This window comes from Fundulus heteroclitus, chromosome 13 (assembly GCF_011125445.2).
Source record: "Fundulus heteroclitus isolate FHET01 chromosome 13, MU-UCD_Fhet_4.1, whole genome shotgun sequence".
Lineage (NCBI taxonomy): Eukaryota > Metazoa > Chordata > Actinopteri > Cyprinodontiformes > Fundulidae > Fundulus > Fundulus heteroclitus.
Window position 1 is genome coordinate 27,040,996 of NC_046373.1, and position 20,325 is coordinate 27,061,320.

The window sequence follows — 20,325 nt, forward strand, 5'->3', positions numbered from 1 at the left end:
TCTCCTCAAAAACAAATCAACATTATTTAAGTTGTATTGCATTTTCGTTTTATTGTGGGGGCAAGAACAATTAAGCAAAAGTCCAGAAAAATATATTACACAAAAGATAATAATGGAGGTGAAATGATTGTTGGATCCCTTACATACATTGACATTGAAATCTGACTCCTACAGATGGGTGCCCATGTTGCATAGATAAATCAATAACAAGCCCAACCTCAACTTATATAAAGCACACTGGTCCAGAGAGAATCTATTCCATCCTCTACAGAACCATGGACAAGACCAGAGAGATGTGAAAGGATGTCAGTAGATCTGCACAGAGCTGGACTGGACTAGACCATCTGCACAATGCTCGGTGAAAAGGTGTCTAAGATCTTGACTAGTGAGCTGCAGTCCATCATGAGGAATCAGCTCACAGCTTCTCAAGAAGGCAGATGGGAAAATGTTAACCACGAACCACAACAACACCTTTATCCTGAAGAATTGAAGGCACCTGTAACTTATTTGTATTTATTTGAATAGGGACAAAGCACATTAATGAACACAGTAAAGACCAAAAGGAACACAAAGGCCTGTTATGAATTGGTCAAGAACAACCCCAACACCCCGATGAGCTCCAAGGCCTCTTGGAAAATATTCTTTGGACTGACAAGACAAAAAGGAAAAACATCTGGATGTTGTGCACCCTGCTGCACCCTGCTTAAAACTAACACGGCATTTCAGAAAAAGACCATAATTCTGATGGTGGTGGTGTTGTAGTGGTCCGGGGTTGCTTTACTTCTTCGGGACCAGAAGGACGTATTATTTCTGTTTTCCACCAAAAACTTAGGAAGGAGTATGTTCGACGATCAGATGATCTGAAGCCAACAAGCTCACATTATATCAGGCGTCACCAACCTTTCACAAGTTGAAAGCTACTTCATTGGTGATGTGTCATATAAAGGGCTATATGTACTGAGTTCACCTTAACTTTCTGCAAAATAAACAAATTTTTCATGCTTTGTTATAGATATTGACACTTTTAAAACTATATAAATACAAGTGTGAATAAACAAGAAGAGTAAAGGAATAAAATAAAGTTTCAGATGCAGCTAATGGGTGGATTGGGCTTTTTTTTTTTAGAACAGGCTTGTGGGCACCACATGTGGTTCTCGGGGGCCACATGTGGTTCCCACCAGCCCCATGTTGGTGACCCCTGCTCTATATCATGCAGCAGGATAATGAGCCAAAGTACATCAGCAAGTCCACCTCATAGTGTCTTAAAAAATTAAATGAAGGTTTTGGAGATGTCAAGTCAAAGTCTGGACTGCAGTTCAATTGAGACAATTTGGCTTTTTCACAAACAGATGCTGGAAAACACCTGAATTAAAACTATTCTGCAAATGGGCCAAAATTCTTCCACAGCAATGTGAAAGACTCGTAGCCGTTTGTCATAAACTCCAGATGACAGTAGCTGAAATGGGCAGAACTATAGGTTTAGGGGGTTTACTTTTTTCACATGTGCCTGGTTGTTTGGGACAGCTTTTACCTTTCTACTCAGTAACCTATTACTGCAAATGTATCATTTTGACCTTTTTGACCTCTACCTTGTCAACAAAGTCAGTATTTTTCTGAACATACAATTTATGACCAACAAATGACTATATTTTACACACCTTATATAAACATGCAGAAAACATGAGGGAAATGTTTGGATTGGTCTAACGTCTCAATTACGACACAAAGAAAAATTGAAAGCCTGACGTTGAATTTTTTATTTCTTTTTAAATCAACCAAAAATAAAGGTAATAAAGTGAAGGTTCCTCACAATCACCTGTATCAGGCTGTTCTGTCAGATTTGAGCAATTTATCAAATTAGTTTGATTATCAGAAACATGCATGGAAAAAGGAAAACAAATAAAAAGAAAGAAAATCAAAAACAAGGAATCTTTAAGCATCAAAGAAATGTTCATTGCATTGTAGCTACAGAAATTTATTATTTCCATTTTTAATTATTTATTTTATTGACAATGGATCTTTGAGACCTCTCTACCTGTCCCTGGAAGGGTTGGGTTCTCCCACCTCTTATTCCTGGGCGCTTTAATATTACTTTTGTATAAATCAATGTTGAACTTGAGTTAAACCTGTATGGGTTTTACAACATTTCATAAATTCACTTTCAGTCTGAGCGTTCATGCGATTTTTACTCCCCCCCGCAGAAGTTATTTGAATGTGAGACAATTGGGACCATGCACTAAAAGTGTGTGTTTGTGCAAACGCGTCTACGTGCCACGGAGAGAGACGGGAGATCGGTGTGTGTGTTGTGGGTGACGGCGGGGAGGGAGAGAGAGGTGAGGGGGGGGGGGGGGGGGGTGAACGACGCGGATGACACGCACACGCTCTCTCTGTTCCACACACACGGAGGCCAGCGAGGGAGGCAAGAGTGGAGAGGAGAGGACAAGAAGCGGAGTAGAGGGGAAAGCGCACGGAAAGAGATCCGCGGAGAAATGCCCGCTGGACGGATGGATTTTATTCTCCCCGAGCTGTACGAGCATTTGTAAGACGACAATGGGGTGCATAGGATCCCGGACGATCAGTAAGGACACGCCGCTTTCTGTTCTGCCATGTGGAGGGACGCACGGATGGATGGATGGATGGATGGGTGGATGACTGAATGAGAGAATGAAAAGGCAGATGAATTGGTTGTGAAAGAAGTGACATACAGGTGTATTATATCCCTAGAGTTGCTTTGTGGTGAGTTGGAGCTATGAGGTGCTTCTTTTCGGTCTTTTTTTTTTGGTGGGGGGGGGGGGGGGGGGGTGCAGGATATTTGTAGTTTACTGCAGGAATTACTGTAGAACCTTAGTGTGTGTTTTGGAGTGTTGGACATACAGACGGCAGGGATGTGAGAGGAATAAGAGAATAAAACGCCGCTTGACGCGCCCCTCTCCACATGGATGGCACCGGACAGGCGGCCAACGTGCGCGCTTCTGTGTGACAGACAAAGAGACGGAGGGAGGGATGGAGAGACAGTGAGGGACCTCCGCCTTGACACGCCGCTAAGGTCATTCCATGCTGGGTGTCTGGGAAAAAAAAATCCTCCTCCTTCCTGTCTCCTCCTTCCGTCTTCCACCCGCGTTCACCCCTTCTTTTCTCTCCCGTCCTTCCTTCCCTCCTTCCCTCCCTCCATCCTACCCACCTCCCTCTCTGCCGTGCGTCACGCAGCGACGTAATATATCGAAGGTGCAGAGTGCACGCGCCCCATAGACGCGCACGCGCACGCACTCACTGACACCCCGGGTTATGAGAGGGAGGCACTCTGATTGACTCCAACAGGATGACTCAGAACCTGGCCCAGTGAGTTCAGGTGTGAGCCTCAAACGCTCTGCGCATGTAGGTCAATTGTACCGTTTAGAGAGCCTCGCTGCAGCCATTGACTTTACGTTAACGCGTAACCTCATTGTTGCTGGGAAATGTTGCCAATAACTCTGCCTTCTTTGCCTCGGTCGGGTAGCTTTAGGCTGAGTCTTTGGTGGGTGGGCTGGTGCTGCAGCGTCTTCAGCAGCTGCCCAGGCTTTGAGCTAACATGTGCCTTGCAGCAAGAAGGTCATGGCTTCGAGTCTGACCATGGGTCTTTCTGCATGGAGTCTGCATGTTCGGCGTGGGTTCTCTCCGGGTACTCCGGCTTCCTCCCACAGTCCAAAAACATGACTGTTAGGTCAATTGGCCTCTCTGAATTCTCCTTAGGTGTGAGTGTGTGCGTGAATGGTTGTTTGTCCTGTCTGTCTGTGTGTTGCCCTGCGACAGACTGGCGATCTGTCCAGGATGTACCCCACCTCTTGCCCAGTGAACGCTGGAGATAGGCACCAGCATCCCTCGCGACTCCAACAGGGATAAACATGACGGAAAATGGATGGATGGATGGATTACCTGCAGCTGGTAACTAAAAAAACAACAACCTTTAAAGCTACTAGCCAGAAATATCTCTAAAACAACCCAACTCATATTAAATATAGTTTGCCACCTTTAACACAGCATCACAACCCGCTCAGTGGTTCCATTTTCTCGTGAATCGGCATTTGATACCCTCTCTGAAGTCAGCTCTCTGCCTTTTGTGATGTCATTGACCAAAATACACACAATACAAAAGAAGGAGTGCTTGTGACCAGCTCTCTCTCCGGGCCAAAGTAATGGATGGTTGCAGTTAAATAAAGTACCCCGTGTCACCTAATCACTAGGGTGGGAATTGCTAAACTGGTGCGTTATCAGAAACGTCACACATGCTTTGTGAGAGGGTAGAACTCACCTCCCAAGATCATTTGAAGGTTCTGCAGATATGAAAGTCCAGCTTTTTCCGACTGTATCCGGTTAACTTTTTTGCAGACATTCCCTACTTTTATACTTACTCTGGGACAGGCAGTAGATCGCCTCTCGGCGGACCGTCAGCTCTATCCCGAGCTCCAACTACGAGCTTTTTAACTGCAGCAACTGTAAGATGTTGCTGCTGCGGCTGTTGGCACCAGACATGCCCTCCAGTGGATGGGGGGTTAGGGTTAGGGGCTACCCCTGACCCCCTAAATCCTAACCCTAACTGTGGGACACTTGCATATCTATCAAGATCGCAGTCTAGAGAGAATTTGCCCTGCTTTATGGTTTTAGATGAGGTACAGCTGTTTGGAGCATGTATTTGTAGCAAAATCTGGGGGTCAATGCGAATAAACCAGAAAGGATAAAGTTGTAAAGTCTTATTTAATAAAAAAAAAAAAAGAAAATGTTATGTGCTGTTTTCAACATTTCACTTTTAAAACCAGGTCACACAACTCAGGGACAACAGTGAGTTTTTCCATGAGTCTGCTTCGTATAAAGTCCTGGTTTGAAAAGAGAATTTTGAATGTTGTAATGCTATGAGTCATTCTGAATAAAGCTAGCTGCCAGGCTTGTGCTGTCACGGCCAAACTGTATAACAGCTTCACTATTCAGCTGCACCGGCAATCTCAAAGAATGATGAAAAGCTTTAAGACGCCTATTAAGCAAAAAAAGAAAAGAAAAAGAAAACTAGAACATATGACTATTTATTCAGAGAATCCTGTCCACTTAAAGTCTAAGAAGCTGTCAGGAACCAACGAGATGTCCGTCAGCTTGGCTGGTGGAAATCCACGTTTTTTTTCTGATCCTGTTCATGTTATAGTCTGGGTCAGTGCCTCTGTATGTCTCTAATTAAAGCACAGTTTCCAAATGTGAAAAGCTACACTCAGCATTGCGTGTGGGATTCGAGTTCAAATCCTTTGTTTTTACGAGGCAACAGTTTTATTAATTAAGCCCGTCATTCGTTGAACCACACACTGCTGCTGGCAGTTTGATGCCTCATCAGCTTGAGACAAACAAGTTGGAATTAGGATAAAACATTGTATCGAAGAAGACAAGTCCCAAGCTGACACAGTTTCCCAAGGTCCCGGAGAAATGCCTTCAACTTGTGCTGTGATCAGGGGCGGTTCTAGACCAAATTTACCAGGGGGGGCAAGGTGGGGCTAGTGTTTTTTCACAGGGGCACAGAACAAAAAAAATAAAAACAATAAAATGGCAATATTTAACTGTGTAATAATATTAAATGAGCCACTTGTGGCTCTGGAACTGCAGGTTTCAGACCCCTGATCTAGCAGTTGAAAACTTTGCCCCCTGCTCAATATGGCTAAAGCTAAATGTGAAACATCTTAAGTTTAAATTCTTTTTAGAGTAAAGCTGTATAGGTAAAAAATAATATTGGTCAAAGTGACCAATCAGTTATGGTTTCTTTGCTATTGCAAATAATTATGAGAAGTTTATTTAACATCCTGCTTTTAGTACGGGGGCCATAACAGGGGCCAAGGCCATTTCTACAGGGGCATAGGCCCCTTTTGGCCCCTGTCTAGAACCGCCCCTGGCTGTGATTGAAGTGCATAAGAATCATTTTGGAAATCCTCCCTCTTCTTTGTCGTTCTGAGCTCATGCCTTTGCATCGTTATTTGATATATGATAAGCAACATCTTGTCAATGCATCCCACCGATCCAGGTGATGAACACAAAGCACCTGAAACTCAAACACGAGGTATTGCAACCACCAGCTGGGTCCAGTTATTACACCGGTGGCATGGTCGTGACAGTTAGCATTTGATGCACGCAGAGTAAGGCACGGAGAGTCATTACGGAGGTTCTCAAATTATGATAACCTTGAAACAAGAAGAGAATGTTAATATTAATGAGAATATTACACCCCTTTTTGCAGTTCTGCTTTTCTATTGAGCAACACGTCTTCAGTTAAGCCCCAAATTATTCCGACTCCTGATAGATGTAGGTTCAAAGTATTCTTTAATTTCATGTCTTTTCTCGCTGAAAGTCATGTGAATCTTTTCTGAGTTCCCAGCTAGTTTTAATAGAGCAGGGGTGTCCAACTAAAGCCCCTGAGAATTACTATCCTGCACATTTTAGCTGCATCCCCAACTCAGCTGGATCAAATGGGGTATTGGTAAGGAGCTGTTCATTTGATTGAGGTGTGCTAGAACTGAGCTGTGTCTAAAAGTTACAGGACTGTAGCAGTTGGGAAATAGAGATTGAAACTCCTGTAGAGGAAAATCTGTGGAGGGAGCTAAAGATAAGGTGATGGGAATGAGGCCTTCCAAAGTCCAAGTTCTTAGACTTTTAGCTCATCATCGGGAAAGATCGATTGTCAGAAATACATGTGGAAACATGTGATGCTGAATATCAAATATCAGATAAGAACTGTAGAATAGTGCTGGACGATATAGAAAAAAAGCATATCAATGAAATAGAAATCATATTGATCGATATCAATAATTATCAACAAATTCAAAACACATGTTTTAAGCGCACCCCTGGCCATTTAATGCTGTTGCTTAGCGACCTATTTTTAGATACATAACACATACAGATTGAATTCAAACTCAAACCTTAATTCAACCAACTTTTTACCAAAACTGCAAGTTTTTAAAAAAAGAAAAAAAGAATGCGTGCTCTCTGAACTCTTTGAAGGGGGCGGAGCTTGGTTCCTGGGTCTGCGTCTGTGATTGGTTGGGAGGATGTAATGACTGTAATATTAACCTACATGGCTAGAATGCAAAAGGAAGGAAAACTGTTATTCTATTGAACTTTTTATTGATCATCAATACACGCCTATCAATCGATATATATATATATATATATATATATATATATATATATATATATATATATATATATATATATATATATATATATATATATATATATATTTATATATATATAAATATATTTTTATTGAATTATCGTCTAGCCCTACTGCAGAATAAATAAAACCAACACTCATTTCAGAAACAAAAAAATCCCACCCACCCCAAATGATAAACATATGATTTAGAGGCCCCTTTACAACAAACACTAAGATCCAACAGACTGACTTCAAACTGCTGTCAAAGTAAAGTGTGGTCTCCCCTTCAAATGTGTGCGTTGTCAGTTTCCATTACGTGGAGCATGCAGCTGTAGTGTCCTGTCTTCACATGCTCATATATTCAAGCACACACGCTGTAGCAGAGGACGATCGACACCCACCCCAAGCCTGTCTGTTAATGCACCATCAAAGCCTGATCAGGTCCTTCATGAAAACAAATGGAGGCAGCTGGAGGATTTCATTATAAAAGGAAGGACAATGTGACCTTTCGTTGTCATTGAGCTGGCTGGATGGAGGGACGGTGAGGATGGGGGTTGGAGTATTAGTTGTTACTGCTGTGGAATGACAAGGACAGAGGGCTTTTTGAGTATACAAGGTTGAGGTGTGAAGAGTCAAATACATGCTGGTGGTTTTTATTTCTTTTCGGTCTCATAAGTGGGTTTTCACATTGTCCCCGGCTCTCTCCCATTCTGTACTCTCATCTCCTCGTTTGCCACATCAGAAGTAGATAAAACCTTACAATATGAGCAATGAGCTCAGCATGTTCTTTTTTTTTCTTGTTTGAAAATTAAACTGAATGAACAAAGAGGAAGCTTGACAGCTTAATATATGGAGTATGTTTACACAGGGTATCCTATCCCTGCCCTGCGTTTTAGTAGAAAATCTGTAGTTTTTCATCCAGTTCATCCAACAGACGTTTGTTCCTTTGTTTAATATGCAAGGGTTGGTTCCTTTCCTGTTAAAAAGTTCCACTGAAGGTACAAAAGTAATTTATACTCTGCAGTAACTCATTACCGCTAGAATTGATTTACAATTATAAAAAGCATAAGCTTAAATGATGCATTTCGGCTTTCAAACAGCCGGTGAATGCAGTAAATATTGTTAATTTGTATATTGGATAACAATATATTTAAAAGGAAACAGTTTTTTCCCCCAATGAGGCTTGTTGGTTGTTCGTTCATGCTACTGTCATGTTTGGTAGAAGGAGGAACCAAACACAGAGCGTAGTCGAGGCCAAGGCAACATTTAAAGTCGCATAGTGCAAGTTTTCAAGTTAAATATTATTTATTTTCTTTCCCTTACAATGGCACAAAGCGTAAAATTAGTTTTTCTCTATTTACTTCAGTTGCCTCTATAGGCTGGATTAGTCAGTTTGCGAGAGAGCGATTCGGGCCTAATCCTCTGGGCGCGTCGTGGGTGGGACTCGCTGCGTGCTCCCGTTCATCTGGCTACTTTGTTTAGTCTCTGCCGTAATCGATGCATTATCGAGAGAACACGGTTTAACTTCAATATTTAGAGCTTTCTTACCTCAGAAGACAATTTGCCTCTAAACAAAAGACCTGTGCAGTCCCAGCGGCACTGGTGCAATTTCAACTTGTCACCAGAGGGGGCAGATGTCTGCAAAAAAATCCTGGAACTTACGCTGTGGCCCTTTTAATTAAGCTCAATAGCGTACAGCCACTGAGCATATGGAAGGCAGGACCCAGAGCACAGGTAGGGAAATAACCAGAAGAAAGAAAGACTAGAAACCCGAGACGAGAACATGAAACCATACTGCTTAAATACTGGGAGAAGTGGGGAAGTGAAGGCAGGAGGACAAGAAGGAGTTAATCAGCTGATAATGACACACAGGTGAGAGCAATGAGGGTGGAGCTGAGGGAGAGGGAGAACGATGACAAGGTGAGGAAACACAAATGTAACAGGAACACAATGCAGAAAGGAATAAACAGAATCTACTAACTAAATAAACCACACTAATAGGTGAAAACTAAAGAGCGCATGATTTGCGAGACATAAATGAGTAGCAATATGTCTAATACCCAAAGATTGTGAAAGCTGCTTGCTACAAAAGAGAGCCACTCCTGTCACCTACAGAAATTCTCAGAGGACTCTTGAGTCGTAGGGGGCATCAGGGAGTCGGTGGGCTGCTTTGTTGGATGGGTTGAATGCAATCATCTCCTCATGAATGTTAATAAAACAAATCAGATGATTGTTTGTTTTAGGAGCAATAGGAACAGATCAAACACTGTTTCCATTCTGGGAGAAGTAGAGGTGGTGGAGAAGTAAATGCCTCGGTGTTCACCTTGACAGCAGGGTGGACTGAAGAACTGTGAAGCTGTGTAAAAGAAGGGACAGAGCAGGCTGTACTTCCTGAAGGTTTGGTTCTTCGGCTTTTGCATCAAAATGCTGCAGATCTTTGGTAAGTTTGTTGCAGAGGGTGTGATCTCCTCTGCCATCATCTGTTGGGGGTATAGCAGCATCTAAGCCAGTGACTTGATAAGGCTCAACAAGCTGATAAAGAAGGCTGGTTCTGTTCTGGGGACTCCTCCAGAACCTCTGAAGGAGATTGTTCAAAGAAGGATTCTTCATAAAATGAACATTACGGACAACCCGGAGCCTCCTTTTCATCAGACTGGGATAGAACAACAGAGAAGCCTTCGGCTAGAGGGTTCTCCAGATCTGCTGTAAGACAGACTTCTGCAGAAGGTCCTTCCTGCCCACGGCCATCAGCATCTACAATACCTCAATGAAGAAACCTACATAACATGAGTTGCAACTTTAATTCCCTCCCTGATTAATAAAGCTCTTTTGAATTGAATTAAATTAAGTTAAATTGAAGGCTGCATTTTCTGCAGAGACGCCGGACAGAGACTGATGTCTAGTCAGTAATGCTAACTGTGCTTCTTCTGCTGTTCTCATAAAAAGTTAAAATGTCCACCCCAAGTAATTTTATTTGTGAGACCTCAGAATTCAAATTGAAGGCAACGTTTGTGCAGATACTGTTTCAGGAAATGATGCAAGAATATTGTCCTATAGGAAAAGGTGCTGCTTAGATAACTGCTTCATATTCTTAGGCATTAACACAGTTTTTATGGCACTATATCCATCATCAGTTTCCTCAGAGTTTACCCAGGCCCACTTCTTTATTACTTTGGCTTTGATGTGCAAAAGATTAAGTGCAAAAAAAAAGAAGAAAAAGCAGAGGTTCTAATTGCAACTATACTAATTAGCCTGGGCTGGTAAATTTATTTATTGTTGCCTGGCAAGACAAATCTTTTTACCCCGTGCTAAAGACATAAAAATGTTTCAGTTTGGCTTTAGCGGGTAAAGCATATAGGAAGATGTGGATGGAAACTGTAGTTAGAAAATTTCACTGGCATCTGATTAAAGATTTGTATTTTCCATCTAACTAAAGGGCTATTTGATTGTTTTAAATTAAATTGATATGTGCTTGATTAGCTGTACTTAAAAATCTAAAAGTGCCAAGACTGATTAAGCTTGAACTGAATAGTTCTACAATGAACAGTAACTTAGTTGGAGACATTTCATCTATTTGTTAAATCCCTTAGGGCTTGATAGGTTTCAAACCGTTTTTTTTAAAAACAACATTTCTTATATACATTCTTTCTTATATATATATATATATATATATATATATATATATATATATATATATATATATACATAATTTTATTTTTTTATTATACAAGACTGCCCTATTGAGCCAAACAACATCATGCATCATTGGTCATGTACACCTAAAGTTGTGATTGCTAGTTTAGAACTTCTCTAAATGCATGAAATGTCCATATATAACTGTGTTATAGACATTATTTTTTTTGAGAAGCTGCTGTTTTGATATGAAAATTGTAACTGCGACCATTTTGCAGAGTGCAGACTCAGCCTTCCATAATGAGCACCATCACCCTCAGCAGAACTGCTGAAAGAAGTCTGGCTTAATGTCCAATCAGCTAACTCGCAAGAAGCAAACACCAAACTACGCTTATGAATAATACAAAAGTTTTAAGCTAAAATGTAGCAAGCCCTGGAGGGAACCAGCATGACAGGGCCCGTTAAAACCGTCCAAGTGACAAGACGCCACCCCTTTCCTCCAGCTTTCTGCCTGCAGAACTGTCCCTGCTGTGTTTCTTCTGAGCCACATCTATTCTAATATTATCCCTGAGAGCGAGCGCCTGCTGCTAAAAATAGATCAGGGGTAAAAGAGGGAGGTCACCGAGAGACGGAGGGAGAAACGCTACAGTAAATACTGGTCAACAGTTGACCCGGCGTTATTTGTGTCCCTTTCGCTCCTCGGCTTTGCTCTGCCACGCGTCTGGTGTTCTCCTGGTGATCGGCAGAGAAGAAAACAGGCGATTAGAAAAGCAAAGCCAATTGGGTTTAATCGCACTCTTTCCTGTTCTAGTTCTCTCCATTATATCTCAGCGATGCTGCGGTATCGTTGCGGTTTGGTATTTCGGGCCTCTATTGTTTTCCTCAGCTGTGTTACCCACAGAGTGCCATTTAACTGAGCCTTCCCCTGCCTGTTATTACACCCGATTATCTTCCACTTACTGTAGGGCCGTTGTCTAGCAGTCATCACTCAGACAGCAGGACTTTCACTCAAAAAGGCTGTCAGGCAGGCAGTCACATCTCTGTCTCCACACCTTCCAGTCTGGGTCTGAGAGGCGATGGCTTCTGCAGAAGCAGGCACTAATAGAAACCATGACACAAAGGAGGGCGTGGAGCCTCCTCTGTGTTGAACACGGAAAAAAACCCAACTGTCGAAGTCATTGTGTTAGAAAATCCTCCCCAGTAGATATTAGGTAGTCACGGTTTGGGAAGTGCAAAGGGATGTTGAAATCAAGCGTCTTGTGCTCTTCAGATGCAGAGATAACAGGTAAAACTAGGCTCCTCAGAACAGCTTCTTCTATTTGCTGACTTGTGTTGGAAACAAAGCGTTGTAGATTGCTGCTAAATGAAGGGAAAACAAAGGAGCTGGCGGTGGACCTTCGCAGGCGCGGACCCACCTTAGCGACACAGGTGAACATCCAGGGAAGTGATGTGGAGATAGTGGACTCTACTACGCACCTGGGTGTTCACCTGAAGCATAAACTGGACTGGAGTTACAGCACTGATGCTCTTTACAGGAAGCAGTCAGAGCAGACTCTACCTGATGAGGAAGCTGATTTCTTTTGGAATGCAAATAAAAAAGACCTTCTTTGACTCTGTGGTGACATCAGCCATGTTCTATGGTGTGGTCTGTTGGAGCAGCAGCTTATCTGCAGCCGAGAGGAAGGGGCTGGATAAGCTCATTAGGAGGGCCAGGTCTGTCCTGGGATGCCGCCTGGACCCAGTTCAGGTGGTGGGAGACAGAAGGTCTGTAAGATAAATCATCACTGATGGACAATGGCCGCCCATGCATGGAGCTGCTGCAGAGCTGCAGAAGTCTTATAGTGACTGACTGTTGCATCCCAGGTTCTGTTTGACTTTATAATCTCTGCTGCTCACAACAGACTCAATAACTGTTACAATATGTTAATTCTTGCACGGGTTCTGATCTGATTATGGAACATTTACATTGTAATTGAGATGCTAAGAGACACTTGCACGTGCCTCAGCTACTTTGAGATGCTGCTGTATCATAATGCACATTGCTTACTGTCTCTTGTTCTGTAAATAGGCAGGTGTTCTTTTTTTACAGTTTTCATGCTGTTAAGATTTATTTATAGAGAACAGAAAAAAACATTACAACATACATAGAAAAACAAAGGAATAAGCTAAATAAATCCTTGACTTGAATTCTTTGATACATTAACAAACATACAGAAAGACTTCATTGTTTCAGTTAATGATAAGAAATAAGCTAAGTATATTCTTGGGGGTTTCTGATCTAAAGTAATTTTGATGAACCTTTCCAAAGCTACACATAGAATATCTTCTTTTGTTTCATTGTTTTCCTGGAACGAGCTTCATCACGAAAATTCAAAGCTTCATTTTTTTATCTATTCATACATTCTTCAAAGATACAACTTAAGGTCTCTGACAAAATGGGAGATTTGTTTCTATTCAAGATAAAGTTTCAGTGGAACAAGCTTGATCACTAAAAATTCTAAAAAAAGAACTTGAACATTGTTAACTTGAATTATTAATTTCAACTTTATTTAATTTTACCATATTCTTACTTTTATGTGTTGTCTTTCTGAAAAAGCTCATCCTCTGCTGCTTTTGCAACTAACTTCAAATAAGATTAGTTTGTTTTTTCACTACTTTAAACTGTGTAACTCTGTCTTTGTCTTTGCCACAGTCACGCCTAAATATCCCCATTGCGGGACAATAAAGGAGTTTCTTATTTTATCTTAAAACATTCTAAAATTGATTTTCTCAGATTAACTTTTTGTTTTCCTCATTATAACCCCAGTAAGAAAAATATTTGATGTTTTTTAGATACCTGTAACAAATCACTCTTTTAACAAAGAAAAAGCTAGAAGTTAATTAGAGCTACAAAACTACTGCAGGTGTTATTGTTTGAGGCTGACATAGAAATCTTGCAATTTTTTGTTTTAAAGACAGTAAAACTGATGGATTTTATCAAAAAGCAAGCGCGTAAAGTCACATTAGCTGTGCCAAATCACTGACGTTAATAATACGGTTCTTGGCTGTCTTCACCACTTTTCCTTCATGTAAAGTTTACCATGTTATTTTCTTATTTTCACTATCTGTCACATGTAGTGATGCAGGGTGAAAACAGCTATTGATGATTCTAAGCTTGACTGACCTGGAATATATAGTCAGAAGCTCAAAAATCTTTTTTTTTCTCCCCCGGTCAGTGAATGCACCATAACTAGGTGCTGACAGGTCTTTCTAATCATTGCTGTATTTCTTGCAGAAGCTTTTACTGAGTAAAGAAGACTCAAAGTTAGCAATTTTCTGTATCAGTGAGATGTTTAAAAGGAAGTTACAGGGAGGACAAAGGCTTTATAAACTTCAGCAATATTACTTATGATTTTTTATAGTGAGGCTTTGTGTATGAATTATCGTTAATAAGTGCAGAAGCCATCAAACTCGATCCAAAGGATTACAGCTTCTTCGGGAATCGCTCACACCTTCAGGCACTGGGAGATACAGAACCCTGCATTGAGTTGGCGGTATCTGCTTTCAGCTCTATCTGTAGTAGAGAGATGTTGTTTCACCCCTTTGACAAAGGAAATAAATCCCCAAAGTGCTGGATAGATTTGACAGCCATAAACACAGTGTAGAAAAGCACAAACTTTATTAAAAACGAGTCGAGGAAACGGCTCTCCAACCGGCGTAACTGTTTCACATTCGGGCAACGTTAATGGTGATGTTAGCAAGTCTTGTCTCAAGAAATTAAATTGTGATTTATGTCTTAGTTCATTTTTTATTAATATTTTGTGATAACTCTAAGAGCTATTATATAAGTGCTGCAGTTGTTTGTTTCTTATAATCAGATTTTAATGATTTACAGACAGTAAATTGTGTGTGTGATTTTATTCATAACTAAAATATGTGTTTCCTAAAAGAAATCTAGTGGTTTCTTTTTTGCAACTGATACAAATCTAAGACTATGCATTTGTGTCTTGAACTGTCTGTTTTCTTGGTAAAGGAAGGGAAAGCAGCTGCATTTAGGGAGTGAGCCACCAAGCATTCAGTCACACTGTCATGGAGGGAATTATTTCCACATTTAACCAGTGCAAGCGTCAACATGTGCAAGATGAAAGGGTTTGTTGATGACATTACCTACATTACATACTTCAAGGTATGGCACGTTTATTTATAAAGCACTTTTCAGTAACAAGACGATTCAAAGTGCTGTACATGAACAAAAATGTACATTTGCATTACAGAGACAGAGGGAAAACATTACAGATGCAAGTACATTTGAGTGAAATAAAAGCAGCAGGTCATATATATAAGACAAATTGGACTACAAACTTTAACATTTTAAGGAAATCCAAAATGTCCTCTTGGAGTTCATTCCAGATAAGTGGAGCATGGGAACTAAATGCTGCTTCTCCATGTTTGGTTCTGGTTCTGGTTCTGCAGAGCAGGCTGGAGTCAGAAGACCTTAGTGGTCTGGAGGGTTTATACGCTGATAACAAGTCTGTGATGTATTTAGGTGTTAAGCCATTCAGAGATTTATAGACTAACAGAAGTATTTTAAAGTCTATTCTCTGAGATACAGGGAGCCAGTGTAAGGACTTTAGAACTGGGGTGATGTTCACTACTTTCTTAGTCTTAGTGAGGACGCAGGCAGCAGCGTTCTGGATCAGCTGCAGCTGTCTGATCCACTTTTTAGGCAGACTTGTGAAAACACCGTTGCAGTAATCAATTCTACTAAAAATAAACGCATGGATTAGTTTTTCTAGATCCTGCTGAGACATCAGTCCTTTAATCCTAGAAATGTTCTTCAGGTGATTGAAAGCCGACCTTGTAACTGTATTTAGATGCTTTTGGAGGTTCAGGTCTGAGTCCATCATTTCAGGCCTGATCAGTGATTACTAGCTGAAGCAACTGAAGCTGTGTGCTAACTTTTAATTGCTCCTCTATTGGTCCAAAAATTGTTATTTTAGTTTTGTTTTTATTAAACTGTAAAAATTTTTTTTGCTGCATCCTTGCATTTATTTCTTCTAAGCATTTACTCAACGCTTGAATGGGTTCCTAGTCACCTGGTGACATGGTGATGTAGAGCTGTGTGTCGTCTGCATGGTGATAGTAACTGATGTTGTTTTTTATGATCTGAGCTAAAGGGAGCATGGAAATATTGAATTGGAGGGTACCCAGGAAGGATCCTTGGGGAACCCCGTATGTTCTTCAAGAAATAGCTGATCCTCTTGAAGATCCGCTGGACAGTAGCTGGACAAACATGAAGTACTTGTCCTGGGTGTGCAGGAATGGCCAGTTAATGTCTCCGTAAAACAGAGAGAAGATGAAATAGAGTGCAACTGAGTGAATAGGACTCAGTTCCACCTACTTTTGTTATGAGTTTCCAGAGATCAGTTACATCACTAACACCATCTGTCTGACAAGTTTCCCTCTGCTGAAGAAAATCATCCCCCCTTGCAGCATGATGCTGCTGCAACCACAGTGATGGCGTGTTTAGATGGATTTTAATAATTAATTTCCCACAACACGAGCAGCTTTGTATGTAGAAGAAAAGTTTCCATTGAGGTCTCCACTGTACTGCGGTTGTCTTTCTTGGTGTATGACTTCTCCCCAACTTCATCCCTGATCTGGTCTTCATGGTGCTGCTTGTTCACAAAAGCTTTCTAACAAACTTTGTTGCAATAAGAGCTATAGTTACACTGAGATTAATATACACACAGAGACTCTATTAACCAATTAGGTTGCTTTTAAAAACAGTTGGTTGCACTGGATTTTAGTTAGGGGGCACCCGAGTAAAAGGGACCTGACTGAATTGGTGCTTTTTTAACTTTTTATCATCTTTTGAGATGCTTCTTTGAATTAAAATTATCATGAATCTGCCCGAAATGCAAAATATTTTGGACTTATTTGTATAGGTTACTGTCCATCCGTTATCTATTGCTTAAAATCCAAATAAAACCCATGGAGGTTTCTGATTATAATATGACAAAATGTGAAAAACGTTAAATAGGCATGAGTACTTTTGCAAGGTGCCCTATATTAACATCTTTACATAATGCATGAATCTGTTAATGATATCTGAGATGTAAAACTATCCATCAGTCTGTAGGTATTAGCTGGCAGCAAAATGCACGCGAGGGAGCATTGACTGATTCTCATATTAAGGAAAAAAAAAAAAACAGCAACTATTTGGCAGGCAGCAGCTTGAATCCCACATAAATAAACACAGGTCGGATAGTTCCAGTCGCATCTGATTTGACACTCGGCGTGTGCGGCGATGTGCGAATGCAACAGGATCAGGGTCCTGCTGGTTTTATTTTTAGCCCTATCGATTCAGGCCAGTAATGGAAAATGAAGGTGAAGCCTCCTTCGGGCTCTCCTTATTCTTTTCTTTTTTTTTTTTTTTTTGGTTTTTGAGTCCCTCCTTTTCCATTTTCTCCTTGGAATCTACACCTCTGGGGCTCCAGGTTCTCAACGGGGGAAACCTGAAGCTGCCTGATTAATTTTAAGATGTAAAGCGGTTTGGAGCCAGGATAGAATTACCACTGAGAAATTTTGAATGTCATAATGTTGCACATGTAAAACAGGACTCTGCTTAAGCTTCGGCAGTAAAAACTGGCCTCTGTTTTTTTATTTACTGTTTAAATCTACCTACCCTGTCCAAGGTCACAGAGGGGTTGTAGTCTTTCTCATGACACACTCTCCTTTAATAAAGGCAGCCAACAAGGCAAGCACTAATGCGCACCTATTGGCTCTCAACAATCTTTGATTGCAAGGACTGTCTAACATTGTTATGCTGTTTGGTGGGTTAATCACTTATTAACTTAGTTCAGCTTTGTTTTGAGCCAACGATAAAGAAATGTTCAACATTTCCAATCTGTTTGTAACATGCAACAAATCACTTAACTGATTTAATTATAAGCAAAAACAGCTGCATCAGAGCCACATGTAAGATGTGTTTTTTTTATCTGTTGACACAGAAGACAAAATGAAGCGTGTGAAGCTCCACACACACACAACGCACGTGATATTCTGCCAGAGTGAAGCGGGCCTTTGTACAGGTTGGATGGGACACGAGTTGAAGGGGCAACATTGTTTGCCTCAGGGCTCATGGCACCTTAATGAAGCATTGCTTTGGGTCACAGCCAACATCTGCCTCCTCTGAGCTGATCATTTTTCTTCTGGTAATTTTGTACACTGAAATGCAGCCAGGGCTGAACGGTGGACCAGTTGGTTGCAGTACTGCCTTGCAGCAAGTATCCCAGCCTGAGCTCTTTGTGCATGGTGTTCGCATGTTATCCCTGTGTGTGTTATTTTGCATTATTTTGCATTATTTTGGTGAATTCCTGCATTTGGAAATTCAGATGTTTCATATTCTGCTTGTTTTATTTAATAACTTTACATATGGCAGGACGATATAGAAAATAAACATATGGATATAATAGAAATGATATTGATCGATATCGATAATTATCTTAAGTGCAGCCCTGGCCATTTTATGTTGTTGCTTAGCAACCTATTTTTAGATACAGAACACACAAACTGAGTTAAAAAATAAACCCTTTATTCAACCAACTTTTTACCAAAACTACAAGCTTTTAGAAAAGAAAAAAAGAACGCATGCTCTCTGAACTCTTTGAAGGGGGCGGAGCTTGGTTCATAGGTCTGCGTTGTGATTGGTTGGGAGGATGTAATGACTGTAATATTAACATACAGAGTTAGAATGCAAAAGGAGGAAAAACTTATTGACTTTTTATTGACCCCCTTTTTTATTATTATCGCTATACGTATATTGATCAATATATAATATTGAATTATCATCCATCTCATCTCATCCATGCATCTCCTTTCTGATAGCTGTACAGCTAGGGCTGTACAGCTATCAGAAAGGAGATGCACTTCTAGCAAATTTCAGTATAGATAGGAAAGTCACACCTTAGCAAAATTTGCTTAACTCTGATCAAATATTTTAATATTACTGTAAGTAGTCTTGATTCTTACTCTTCTTCAGCAGCTGCCGCTCTGAGTTGACACCAAACGCAAACATGGTTCTGCTCTCTGGTTTATTAGCTTAACACTGTCATTCGTTCATCCACTCATCAAATCTTCCATCTGACCCGCTAATCCTAAATATCATCCTAGACAACATGTGATGCATGATAAACAGCAAAACGTGGAAGCAATTGTAAAAAACAAAATCTAGAAAAGAGAAGCATTTTTAAAAAGCATTTTCTTTACATTATTATGTGTTCTTTTTAGTGTGAAAGATCTTCAGTCTCTTACAAATCCACCTCAGCATTGCCAAACTTCACAATAACATAAATCCCCATAGTATTATGAGCTAATATTTATATAGACTTCAACAACAATAATACAAGCGCAAGACTTGTACCATTTTTTAGACTCATATTATTGTCTTCTTTCATCACAATATATACAATGTTTATTTTAGCCATATTTTGGACAAATTAATAGACACTGTTGTTTTCATTTCTGACACCTGGTCACTTTACCCTACAGCTATTTCTATTTCTTAACAATGTACCCACGATGAAATGTCAGAAATCACTTTTTTTTCATCTGTCCAATTCTCCTCCATCAACAATGTTTACTACAAGAACTGACAAGTTCGTTGGCTGTTTTGAACATCACAGGACTTGACATGCACAAATTGCTTTAAGATAACGTTTTTCACATGAATTTTGAGTGAGTATAAAATCTGACATATTCTTAAGGCATTCTCCACATTGGGTTGACATTCATATCAAGATGAACCAATTGGAGTATGAAGATAGCGATAAGGGGGGTGAGACTTTTCCTATCTTCTGCATAAAATCCCACTGATCCCAGCTGTTATTCTGGAGCAGAAGATGTTAAACATCTTTTTTTTAGGTTTGGTCAGTCAGGTGTGGGATTAGCTTTCCCAGGGAAGCCCTCATTTCCCCCCAGCCAAACTTAAATATTGACTCTGGTGCCTTTGCTGGGTGGCCCAATAAGGCATGCTCAGTAAACTGAGTGGAAGGAGAGTGATGTGCACATTTGCAGAAATTTTGTGCAAATAGGGCAAATAGGCAGTTGGTAGCCATAAGCATTTCTTGTTTTAAAAGCTTCAAGAACACAGCTTTACAAAAAAAAAAAACAGGCATGCAACTAAAATCCTCCAGTATCAGCCCTTTATTCACACTTGCTACATTTATGCTAGACACTTTCTTAAGCTGCTCTCACACTCTAAACATAGAAAAAAACTTAAATTAATTGATTGGTAACAAGTAATTTAATCAAGTTTATCCAAAATATTTTATTCAGTTTATAAGTTAAAAGCATTGTTATTAAGTCAACACTGCAAATGCATTGTTGTAATGGGTACGGTTTGCTACTGCATTATTCCTAAAGATCTCCTTATCATCTCAGATTGAATGTTCATTCTCTGAAGATAGTCTATGAGTACCACAATTTGATGAGAGAATGATTAGTAAAGCTAATCAGATACTGGTTAAGACTGTGCTGCTGTTGGAGCC

The 20,325-nt window shown here is 40.3% G+C and overlaps 1 protein-coding gene across 8 annotated transcripts in view; it reads left to right on the forward strand.

Moving 5' to 3' along the window:
- Positions 1-2,361: 2,361 nt before the first annotated feature.
- fam131ba (family with sequence similarity 131 member Ba) overlaps positions 2,362-20,325 on the forward strand; it is a 62,655-nt gene continuing 44,691 nt past the window's right edge. For all 8 annotated transcript variants that reach the window (XM_036145529.1, XM_036145531.1, XM_021322267.2 and 5 more), the window contains exon 1: positions 2,362-2,578. In XM_036145529.1, the coding sequence (XP_036001422.1) occupies positions 2,368-2,578 (211 nt within the window). In that variant the 5' untranslated portion in view covers positions 2,362-2,367. The remainder of the gene's footprint in view (positions 2,579-20,325) is intronic.